Source organism: Balaenoptera borealis (genome assembly GCF_965194805.1).
Source record: "Balaenoptera borealis genome assembly, chromosome: 15".
NCBI classification, from domain to species: Eukaryota; Metazoa; Chordata; class Mammalia; order Artiodactyla; family Balaenopteridae; genus Balaenoptera; species Balaenoptera borealis.
Genome location: NC_138871.1, coordinates 65,957,617 through 65,970,254, shown reverse-complemented (window position 1 = coordinate 65,970,254; position 12,638 = coordinate 65,957,617). Strand labels below are relative to the sequence as shown.

Here is a 12,638-nt window from a genome sequence, read left to right as displayed (position 1 = left end):
TAAAAGATACCAAAAAACATCCTCTACTGAATGTTATGATAGATATTTTGATTTCTAGATATGTGTATATGTATACACACACACACAGCTTTTATGTACCCATCCTTCAGTGGTTTGGGGGGAAAATGGCTTTTAAGATTCTCTATTTTAATTATTATTGGTTTTTAAGGGTATGCTTCTTAAAAATATGTAATCTTTTTATTTAAACTAGGGGCAAGTGGATTACATCTCACCAAACACGAAAACTTTCATGGTGGGTTAGATGCCATATCAGTTGGGGATGGATTATTTACCATACTGACAACACTTAGTAAAAAAGCTTCTACAGTTCACATGATGCTGCAGCCAATTTTAACCTACATGGCCTGTGGATATATGGGCAGACAGGTAAGTTCAATCCAGCAACAATTGCAGTAATTTAAGTAGTTACTAGCAATGGGAGCAGGGAATTATTTGTAAGACAGAGACAGAGTATTCTAGTTATATGTTGGAAAATGAACGGAGTCAGCAGGTGAGAACTATAGATTACTAGTAGAAGTTGGAGAGGAAAGTTTCCTTGAAACTGTCAAAGATGACTATAGTGATGTAAGAATAAAATGTTTAACATATTTTTAAATTTTAGATTTTCCTTCCATTGTCTTAAGAAGTAGCTCTTTCCTCTTCCCTAACCATAGCATAGTTGAAAACCAACATGTTCTTCATAGATGTTACATGTGAAAATTTAATATGAGTATTTATTTTCAAGCTTAAGTTACATATTTAGTTTCCTTTCAGTTAAAAGGGGTTAGGGTAATTTTAAAAGAGAAGTAGGTTAGAATGTTACTACTTTTTAAATTTCCTTTTTAAAAAATGAGATTTTAGGAGCCAGTGTGATTATTTTAATTTCTAGTCCATTTACCATTTTTTTCAAAAGCAGATTTTAAAACAATTTCTTAAGGAATCTTCTATATGTCAGCGTATAATTATCATTTTCATAAATATACATTGCATGTGTATATATATTTCCCCATTGGAAGATACAAAGATATTTGAGAAGGATACATTTTTAAATGAAAGTACTGTCTACTGGAAAACAAAATCAATGTACATTAATTTAAGGTAGAAAATGATAATAGTAGGTAAACACGCAAAAAATGCTGAGTTCAGAGAGGAGACTGTTCACTTCCTTTTTGATTCAGGTAAGATTTCCTCAGTATTTTGGCAGACGTTTTGTATTTAGTGATTTAGGTTAAGGTTGCCATTTTATAATAATTAACTGTAAAAGAATATTACATTCAATAAGAAATTTAGTTGTCCTAATTCACAGGAAATTAATAATCACCTTTTAAAAATCACAGTATAACATGTATGGTTTTTTTTAGGGCTCTCTCGCTACTTGCCAGTTATCTGAACCATTATTGTGGTTCATTTTGAGAGTACTGGATACTAGTGATGCCTTGAAAGCATTCCACGATATGGGTAAGACAAAGTTCCAAAACTGTCATTTTAGTGTAATCATTCGATAGTACGTTATGTTCTTATTTTTGTTGTCTTCTGTGAAAATTGACTCAATGTCAAATCATCTATGTTAAGATAATTTTCATTTAGTATTCTCTTTAAATTTAGGTGGTGTTCAGCTCATTTGCAACAATATGGTTACTAGTACAAGGGCTATTGTAAACACTGCAAGAAGTATGGTATCAACTATTATGAAATTTCTTGACTCTGGTCCGAATAAAGCTGTTGACAGCACTTTGAAAACACGAATACTAGCTTCTGAGCCTGACAATGCAGAAGGGATCCATAACTTTGCACCCCTGGGTAAGAAAAGAGTTATTTCATCTTATGGGTATGAATTTAAGTAGTAGTTAATTGGCTGGTATGAAGCAAAAATAGTTGTCAAAGTAAGTTGATTGTGTTACAGTATCACCATTTTAATTACGAGCCATTGATTTTAAAGGTAGTGGTTTTCCAAACATTCTACTGATTAGAAGGAAGTTTTTAATTGTTCTTTAGTAGTAAAATTTGTTTTTATTTCTGAGTTTAAATAGAACACAATTTATGAAACTAAAGAGTAGATTCTTATGTCAGTTTTCATTGTAAATGTTAGTTTTAAAGGACTTGTTCCATCTTATTTTGAGTGGTACTTTTTTTTTATAAGAAGTTTCAGATTTATATAGTTATTCTTTTTTTCCATTCTACATAGTTTCTTTTTATATTTTTCTTTTCATATTTCTAACTCATGAATATTGACAATGTAGAATAAAGGTGATCATTTTCAAGTTGAAGCCTGTATTGGACATTGTTTTTTACTTAAATCATTTGAGAATTACTGTGCTAGATTTGTTGTTACTAGTTTAGTTTTCATTTGACATGTTAGTACATAGAAATTTGGCAGCAGTTAACAGTGAATTTGTCGCCTTGCCAGTTGACTGGATGTCCTGAGGTTTTGTGAATACTGTAACAAATTATGCTAAACGTATTAAGTACATTCATAGTATTAAGTGTTCATGTTTTTAGCTAATTTTTCTAGTGTATTTATTATGGTTTGAATAGTTCTTGATGCCTTATTGGGTTTCTTTTGCAAGTTTTTATTTTATTTAAAATACTTCTGTAGGTACAATCACATCTAGCAGTCCTACTGCCCAACCAGCTGAGGTGCTTTTGCAGGCCACGCCACCCCATAGAAGAGCTCGCTCTGCTGCTTGGTCCTACATCTTTCTGCCAGAGGAGGCTTGGTGCGACCTTACCATTCACCTTCCTGCAGCAGTGCTTCTTAAAGAGATACATATCCAACCTCACCTTGCATCTCTTGCAAGTGAGTAATATTTTTTGTAAAGATCCATCATGAAAATAAACTATAATTTAGAAGCATTTTAAGAATGAGAAAAATACTTAGCAAACAGTGATTAACTTAGATACAATTTCCAGATCGCTTAATTTTGAACAGTTTTAATATAATATTTAACACTACCACCAAATCATTTCCCATCAAATGAATGGACATGGCTATTCCCCTGAAACAAATAGAGTGTGTGATGAAATTTAAACAAATATATTCTAGTTATATATTATTTTGCCTTTCTTCTTCCCTCAAATTTATGAAGCTATCTATATAGCATTAAGATAAAATGAGTTAGTTTATACAACTGTAGACAGCAGTCTTAGTTTTTCTAGGCTAGTCCTCAGTCCTAGCTCTGTCATGTGAAATTAGCATAGATTCCCCTTCCCATTGTAAGGTAATTACATCTGCAAAGAATTTTTTATCGAAATACTTTTTGATATTTTGAATATTTATGATCTTTAGATTTTTAATATTTTGAGTATCATTCATTTTATGCATTTTCATTGAATACATTTTGTTGTAACTTTGCAACATTAAATAATTGAAAAGAAGTTTTAGAAAACAAGTTGTACATTAAAAGGAGCAGGAACTCCTTCAAGTATTCATGAAGGAATATGAAGTACTATTTTACATTTATGATGGTCCCCAAATTCTTTCAATATAAATATAATAACTTGTACAGAATTGTTGAAGTTGTCACAATCATTTATCTTCATTGATTAATTCTCATTGCTATCATATGTCACTCAGTAATTTAATGAAGAACTATAGGGAGTTTTGTAGACCCCTGGCATATTTGGAAGAATCAATTTTTCCACTTATTTGCAAGATTAGATTATTATACTCTAATACAGTTGTGGAATCCACACATTAGATAAAAATAGATACAATGAATAAAATGGCAGAAGAAAAATAGACTAATGCACAGTGTTTTAGCAGGTCACAAATAACTATATTACATGGCAAAATACAAGTCAGTGTAAGACTTAGGGGATAATCTAAGATGAGGAGGAAGCTCCTTTTATTCGGAAGGAGAAATGATTCGTGTGAATGGTGGCTTTGGAGTGTAGCTAGAATTTGCACATAGGAATTGGGACAGGAAGGATGTTACAATGGAGAACTCTGTACATTATGAAAAATCAGTAGGTTAGGTGTTCTCCAGTACAAGTGTGCTTAATAATTTTGGTTTTGGATTGGAGCAGAAACTGAAGATATAGTGTGTTGCAGTGGAAATAACATAGCCTTTAGAATCAAACATGGGCTTGAATATAAAATGTGCCCTTTGTTCATTTGGGAGTTTGGATTATTTAATCTCTTTGTCAGTTTGTATTGACAGATTCAAAGAGATTAAATAATGTGGGTAATACTTATCTCAAAAGGTAAGGTTAAATTTTAAAATTGATGTGACTTGTCTAGTTCTCTGTGTAAACCAGGGATGTAATTGGCATATAATAAAAGTTACTTCCTAATTTTACTGTTGAAATGAAAGTCAAAGTTCAAAGGTTGTTTTAGTTGATAGATAAATTTATTATATGGGCTTCCATGTTTGTGAGAAAGAAATTTTCCCATAACAGCTGCCAGTTATTACTTCATTGGGCCTCCTTAAATTTTAGCAGGAAATGGTTTTATTTTTAAATATTCTGGATGTTTGTTTAAATTTTGAAAGGCAAAAACAGATTAGAGGCAAAAGCAATTTCTAAACTCAACTGTGTTTAAAATCATAGCAATATGGTAGTAGTGAAATAATGAATTTGTGAAAAAGTACTTTTTAAGTTACATTCTTCCCAAATTATTTACAACAGTAAACCATAGCATATTAATCACCATATTGTTGGTGATAATTCTAAGTAAAGTAGAAATAATAGAGTAATTGCCTATTTTTGTTTTCTTGGAGCGAATTAAGTACATGTGGATTGCATATCTTCAGTTACTCTTTTTTTTAGGTTAATGTTAGAATTTTTTAAATACAATTTTTATTATACTGTGAATTTCATATAATAGCTGTAAAATCAATTACGGTGAAAGTCAGTGACAAAGTATGACTTGGTGTATACATTTTCTTTTTATGAGTTCATAATGAATATAACTGAAAGCTGCTGTTTTACTGGGATTGCCACTAAAATATGAACTCTAGTTTACTTTTCCTTTAGTAATTGTTCAATTTTCTCTTCCTGTAGCCTGCCCATCCTCAGTGTCTGTTGAAGTAAGTGCAGATGGGGTAAATATGCTACCATTATCAACTCCTGTTGTCACAAGTGGTCTCACCTACATAAAAATTCAGCTTGTAAAAGCTGAAGTAGCTTCTGCTGTCTGCCTTAGACTTCATCGTCCACGAGATGCCAGCACATTAGGCCTTTCACAAATTAAATTACTGGGCCTCACCGCTTTTGGTACCACTTCTTCAGCAACAGTTAATAATCCTTTTCTTCCATCTGAAGATCAGGTATCCAAAACAAGGTATGTGGTTTCTCATTCTTAAGAAAAACCTTTCTGTGCTTTTCGTGAAATTGTTTATTCTGTGGGGTTTTTTTTTTTTTTTTAGAGTTTAGGAAATTCTTTGTTCCATAGGTATGCAAATAATATCATAATTTTATTAAGTGTAATAAAGAATAATTCTATAGACGCAAAACCCTGAGGCTGGTTAAAATTGAGATTTATGTGTGTTTAATCCTTGGGATGATCCACTATGTGGTATATGTGGCTGTGGGTTCCAGTTCTTTGGATTGTAGTCTTATGTAAGCATTTCCAAATGCCTATCCCCAAGAAAACATCTGAAGCATACAAATTGATCATATAGATAGGCATCTAGCCCTATATGGTAATTCCTAAGTTGCCAGTCTGCAGAGGGTTAGGTTTGAACCATACAAACTGAGCAGACAAAGAAGGACCTTTAATTTACATTCTTCTGGTAACGTTTGATGGTTGAAAATTTTATAGATGGTCTTAATGTAAGTTTTACCTGACAAAAAAATTTAGGCTTTCTTTTTTATTCTCGAGCTGCCAAGACTTTACAGTTTTGCAATTCTATGATCCTTTGCAGTTTATATTTATGCATATAAATATATGTATGTATAAAAACATTTCCTGACTAATTAAATAAAAAGGAAGTTCATAATTCCTAAATGCTACTAGCACTTAAGTATTTTTGTTATGTTATAGGGGAAACTTACTGTGTGTTTAATTCTTTATTGATGTTACAGTATTCTAAAAGTATTCTTTTTTAACGTAGATTGGTGCTACTTATGAAATACAACATGCTGATCTTTTCGTTTTTTTCTTTCTTTTTTTTCTGCTTTATAAGTCACAAGGAATTTTTTTTTTTAATATATATCCTCTCCTTGTTTTTTATTTAGATTCTTTTCCCATGTAGGTCATTACAGAGTATTGAGCAGAGTTCCCTTGCTATACAGCAGGTTCTTATTAGTTATCTATTTTATATATAGTAGTGTATATATGTCAGTCCCAATCTCCCAATTTATCCCTCCCCCCGCTTACCCCCTGGTAACCATAACTTTGTTTTCTACATCCATGACTCTACTTCTGTTTTGTGAATAAGTTCATTTGTACCCCTTTTTTTTAGACTCCACATATAAGCTATATTATATATTTGTCTTTCTGTGTCTGACTTACTTCACTCAGTATGACAATCTCTAGGTCCATCCACAACATGCTGATCTTTGAGAAGTTTTGTTTTACCCCTGAAGTAATTTAAGCTACTTAAATTTACCCATATAGGCCATTTTGTGTTGTGTATTTCAGTATTGGATGGTTACGGTTATTACATCATTGCCTTACTCACATAAGTGATCTGGAAGGAATGATGGCAAGTGCAGCTGCACCTACTGCTAATCTGCTACAGACTTGTGCTGCCTTACTGATGTCTCCGTACTGTGGAATGCATTCACCCAACATTGAGGTTGTGCTTGTAAAGATAGGACTGCAGTCCACTAGAATTGGCCTGAAGCTTATAGACATTCTTCTGAGAAATTGTGCAGCATCAGGCAGTGATCCTACAGGTGACAATTTTGATATTTTAATTTTTACATATCTGCAAAATAATGACAGTTGAACTATGTGATATTTGTGATTAATTCTGTTTCTGAAATTAACTTCCATTATGGCGTCATTATTTTTGGAGTTTTGTTTTTTTGTTTTTGTTGTTGAAATTTACAGAAGTTATTTTTAATGAATAATTTAAGATTAAATTGAGCAAATCTTCTCATCCCATTTGCTTATGTAGCAAATTTTTCCCTTTGATTCTTTGTTGCAAGATTTGAATAGCCCTTTACTTTTTGGAAGACTGAATGGACTCTCTTCTGACTCTACGATAGATATTCTTTACCAGCTTGGAACAACTCAGGATCCTGGAACAAAAGACAGGTAGGTATGTGGTGATCTCAGTTTTCATATGAGGACACACATATACACAATCACGTGTAGTGAATGTTACTTGGAATGCTTTTTTTTTCTTTTTTTAAATTAATTAGTTTATTTATTTTTGGCTGCGTTGGGTCTTCGTTGCTGCTCGTGGGCTTTCTCTAGTTGCAGCGAGTGGGGGCTGCTCTTCATTGTGGTGCGCGGGCTTCTCATTGTGGTTGCTTCTCGTTGCAGAGCACAGGCTTCAGTAGTTGTGGCACGCAGGCTCAGTAGTTGTGGCTCGCGGGCTCTAGAGCACAGGCTCAGTAGTTGTGGTGCCTGGGCTTAGCTGCTCCGCAGCATGTGGGATCTTCCCAGACTAGGGCTCGAGCCCGTGTCCCTTGCATTGGCAGGTGGAGTCTTAACTAGTGCACCACCAGGCAAGTCCTGGAATGCTTTCTTTTTAGATCTTTTCATAAAAGTTAAGCTTAGGTATTACTAAACATATAGAAGTATAGTGTCCATATTAGGTACTTGGACTATTTTGTTAATAGTAATAATCTTTGTTTTTATTGATTACTTATTGTTATTGATTATATTATTCACGGACAACTTTTCATTAGACTCCTCACCCTCTTTCTCCTGCTTCCTACCACAAAGTGAAACACTATCATACCAAGTAAATAATATCTGAATGTTTCACCTAAATGTTTAGTGATCTTTCGGTATAGGTAATTTTAGATGAGTTTTACTAGTGTAGATCTTCCTTGATGTCTTTTACCTCCAAATTGATAGGGACTCCAAGTAATTTTGAAACATGTTTTTGTTGATAAATTTTTGAATGATACTTTGGCATTCTCTGGTTTTATGTATATCATCTGTATCTGGAGAACATATTTATAGAGTGTGTGATTCTATAAGTAATATAAATTATCTTCATGCTAGAGATTGTTTCCTGAGTTAATATCCTTTGAAGTATATTGAATATTTTATATCCAATTAATATTCTTTAATATTGTTATTAGTTTGTGTTTAAAGTGAAATCATTTGGTATGTTATTAAATGTCTTACTTCATAAATTATTAACAGATTATTTTTTGTGGGTGCTTACTCATTTTATAGCTATTTACTGAGTAGTTGCTATATGCTTGGCATTGTGCTAATACTGGAGAGGTAAAGTTTATTGAGTCCAGCTTGTGCCCTCAGGATTGGGAAGACAGAGCAGTGTCACTCATAAGGGAAGATTTACGTAGTTCAGACCTAAGGGTATGAATTAGAGTGCCAGACAGTGAAGGCATCTCGGAAAAATTGTTACTTAATCTCTGATAATGTAATAGCTTTCATTTAGTTTAGGGTCATTGCTTTCATGTTCTCTGGATTAAAAATATTTAAAGGACATATTTAACAAAGTATAATTAGCTTCAGCAGGATAACTTTAAAATATTAAATAGGCTGACTTCCTTTCCATTAAACTTTTTGCTTTATGTAAACTATGTGATACCTGTATTATATTTAAAAATATACTGGAGTATTTTTGACAAAGTAAATACGAATTTATGTCAAATCATAATGGTTAATAGGATTTAAAAATAACATTAAAAATATGTGCTAAATATTTTTCTAGGTTTCTTTAAATCTCTTGTGATTAGTTTTTAAATTTTTTTATCATAAGAAGAAAATTGCACTTAAAATTATTTTCTTAGCATAAATGCAAATGTAAATATTTCAGAATGTTTCAGAACTAACATTAATGACAAGATTGTTGGCTGCTATTTTTCTAGAAGATGTTACTCTTCTGTAATTGCCTCATCTCCCTTCTTTTTCTATGACTTGTCCTTATGTCCTGTCATATGAAATTTAATACATCTTACCCTTCAGTCCTTCAGGGTAGAGAGAGGGATTAAGTAGTATTTTATACCTTCCAATTCCCATTTCTTTTACCCTGAAGCAGAGAATCTTGTGCTCTAAACTAGACATTTAAAAGTAAACAAAAACAAAGATAAATACAGGGTTTTAAGAACTTGACAATAAATCTCACCTCCCACCCCCCCAAAATACAAACTCCAAAGCATTATTGCTTTAAAAAGCCTTTTGCTTTCATTTTGTGGTCTCCAGCTCTAGGGGACTGAGTGTAGAGTGGCACTTGAAAAAGAACATATGTTGGGGCTATTCTGTTGTCAGAGTGAAAGAGGGTGGGTGGCTGCTACTAGTATTTAATGCTTGGGGGCCAGAGTTGTGAAACATTTCATGCTGTGTTGCATGAAATTCTGCACAATGAAGAACTGGCCCCAGATCACTGCTCTGTGGTATGTGGATTTGTTACAAGGTGAGTGAAAATTTAAAGGAGAGAGTGAGTTTTTTTAAGCTGTGTATCCTGTAATTCTAGATATTTGTATGTTCTGTCATAAATGAGGTAAGAATCAATGTTTATTTGCTGAATTAGACTTGAGTTATCTCAAACATTTTCGTTGCTTAAGATTGGTAGGGTTATTGGAAAATTAGAGTTACTATGACCTTATTGATTATATAATTCCTTTTCCCTCCTAATTTATTGATATATTAAAATTATTGAGAAAAATCAGTATATTATTCTGATAAATACATTGCTTACATGCAGTGGTGGTATTTATCTGTATTAAATGTCAGCTGGAGTATAATTGGTTATTTGAATTCATCTTCTTCTTTTAAGAATTCAGGCCTTGTTAAAATGGGTCAGTGATTCTGCAAGAGTGGCTGCTGTGAAAAGAAGTGGCAGGATGAGCTACATGTGCCCTAACTCTTCAACAATAGAGTATGGTCTTTTGATGCCATCTCCTTCTCACTTGCACTGTGTAGCAGCAATTCTGTGGCACAGTTATGAGCTGCTGGTAGAGTATGACTTACCAGCACTGCTAGACCGAGAGCTCTTTGAGTAAGTATGATTTGTGAAATTCTCTTTTCCCCCAGTACTAGATCACTTTAGGTTTTTACTTGATGAAACAGCATTTTACATTTTATTTATATAAAAATAATACTTCAAATAGTACTAGTTAAGTATAATCAGTGTAATTTTGAAATGAGATGCTACACAAATTTAATTAATTTACCTTCAGGTTTTAAGAAGCTACATTAGTGTCATTGCTGCTTTTCCCACCTAAAATTGGAATGTTTCATGTATTCTCCTGCAGGTCATAATGTTTATTCTCACCTGCAAATTTACCTGCCAGATTCTTTTATCTTTAATGTGCAACTTTGGAGGGAAAGTGTAACTAGAAATTTTGAGAGACTACTTTAGACAGTTTTTACAATTGGTTGTTTTTACTTCTTTCTAGATGGCTGTTATGATTGTTCTTTTGACAAGTAGTTTCCACTTAACCCACATTTCTTCACCATACTCAGTTAAGGCTTTGTTGAGCTGACTGCCTAATAACTGCTAAGTCTATAGCAAAATATAATATTTATCTCTGAAGAGTTCCATGACTCATAAAAGGTTGGCTTTTTGTCCTCTAGTTTGTCATTTTCATATTTGGTCCTATCAGTTGGCATAATCCATGACCTATTAGTGAAACTCACTAACAGTTTTCATTTTGCAGATATGAATTAAAGCCATTAATAATGTCGAATTCAGTCTAGACATTTCTTAGGTATAATTTTTTGTATTGTTTCTTTATGTCATTTTTTTGAGGTCACACAGAGAATGGTAGAACCATTTTGATATAGATCTCTTGGTTTTCTGTACTCATTTTACAAATCTAATCTAACTTCCAATCTACTGAAGTACTTAATGATGTTTACCACAATTAGTCTTCCTGAAACATTATAGTGTCATTATATTGAATGTCAAACTATATAATTTTCATGAAAGTGATTTCTAGTAGAAATAATTGATGAAGAGGTCTTTCTAAATATATGTATATATTGTTAACATGGTATCTTTTATTCCCTAGGTTACTTTTTAATTGGTCCATGTCTCTTCCCTGCAATATGGTTTTGAAGAAAGCTGTTGACAGTCTACTTTGCTCGATGTGTCACATACACCCAAGTTATTTTTCTTTGCTTATGGGCTGGATGGGAATTACCCCTCCTCCAATGCAGTGTCACCATGGACTGTCCATGACAGATGATAGCAAAAAGCAAGATCTTAGTTCATCTTTAACAGACGACTCTAAAAACGCACAAGCACCTCTTGCACTAACTGAATCACATTTGGCAACCCTTGCTTCCTCTTCTCAATCTCCAGAAGCTATCAAACAATTACTGGACTCAGGTTTGCCTTCTCTTCTTGTGAGGAGTCTGGCTAGTTTCTGTTTTAGCCACATTTCTTATTCTGAAAGCATTGCTCAATCAATAGATATTTCCCAGGACAAACTCAGGCGGCATCACGTTCCACAACAATGTAATAAGATGCCTATCACAGCAGACCTGGTTGCTCCTATTCTTAGGTTTTTGACAGAAGTTGGCAATAGCCATATTATGAAAGACTGGCTTGGTGGGTCTGAAGTCAATCCACTATGGACAGCACTTCTGTTTTTATTGTGTCACTCTGGGTCCACTTCTGGAGGACATAATTTAGGTGCACAACAGACCAGTGCAAGATCAGCTTCTCTTTCTTCAGCTGCTACAACAGGATTGACTACTCAACAGAGGACAGCAATAGAAAATGCAACTGTTGCATTCTTTCTGCAGTGCATTTCATGTCACCCTAATAATCAAAAGCTGATGGCCCAGGTAAGAGTAGAAAAACTGGCTTATGTTCCAGTGTCTTATTATTTTAATGTGCTGTCACATGGCACTCTTGAAATTAGTTCAGAAAGGGTCATGTATTAAGGCCAGGTGATGGTGAAGTTTGGGTTTGGGTGCATTTAAGGATTTGAATTTAAACCATAATTAAAATTAAGTACTGATATCTCCTCCCTCCTCTCCTCAACTGTTACATAAATCAGTTATTCTTTCTGATGAATGATGGGCAAATTCATGGAGATTCTAGCTAAAGATCATACATTCCTCCTTTTAAAAAACCACCCCTAATCAAAAGAACAACGCTTCAGGGACTTCCCTGGTGGTCCAGTGGCTAAGACTCTGTGCTCCCAATGCAAGGGGCCTGGGTTCGATCCCTGGTCAGGGAACTAGATCCCACATGCTGCAACTAAGAGTTCGCATGCTGCAGCTAAGAGCCGGCACAGCCAAATAAATACATAAATAAAAATATTAAAAAAAAAAAAAAAGCGAACAACGCTTCAGCTATTGGAACAGGATTGACCACTCGAAGGTGGCCATCAAGTGCCTCATCAGCATTGAGGCATTGCATTTTATAGTAACCGGATTGTTACAGCTGTTGATTTGCTTCTAATGAAGCAGACATTAGAATAAGTTTCAGATAGGAGACTCCTGACAAATCACATTAAAGGTATGAAAGATGATTTTATTGTATTAAGTCCACAGGGCCAAAAATCTTGAATGCTGGAGTTATCTCGAACAT

The 12,638-nt window shown here is 33.7% G+C and overlaps 1 protein-coding gene across 1 annotated transcript in view; it reads left to right on the top strand.

Annotated features, from left to right (window-relative positions):
- BIRC6 (baculoviral IAP repeat containing 6) overlaps positions 1–12,638 on the top strand; it is a 299,805-nt gene that overhangs the window by 171,083 nt on the left and 116,084 nt on the right. Inside the window, 9 exon segments of the mRNA XM_082356671.1 lie at positions 212–387; positions 1,362–1,458; positions 1,606–1,800; positions 2,597–2,797; positions 5,002–5,281; positions 6,584–6,840; positions 7,096–7,204; positions 9,870–10,091; positions 11,107–11,887. Of these exon segments, the coding sequence (XP_082212797.1) occupies positions 212–387; positions 1,362–1,458; positions 1,606–1,800; positions 2,597–2,797; positions 5,002–5,281; positions 6,584–6,840; positions 7,096–7,204; positions 9,870–10,091; positions 11,107–11,887 (2,318 nt within the window).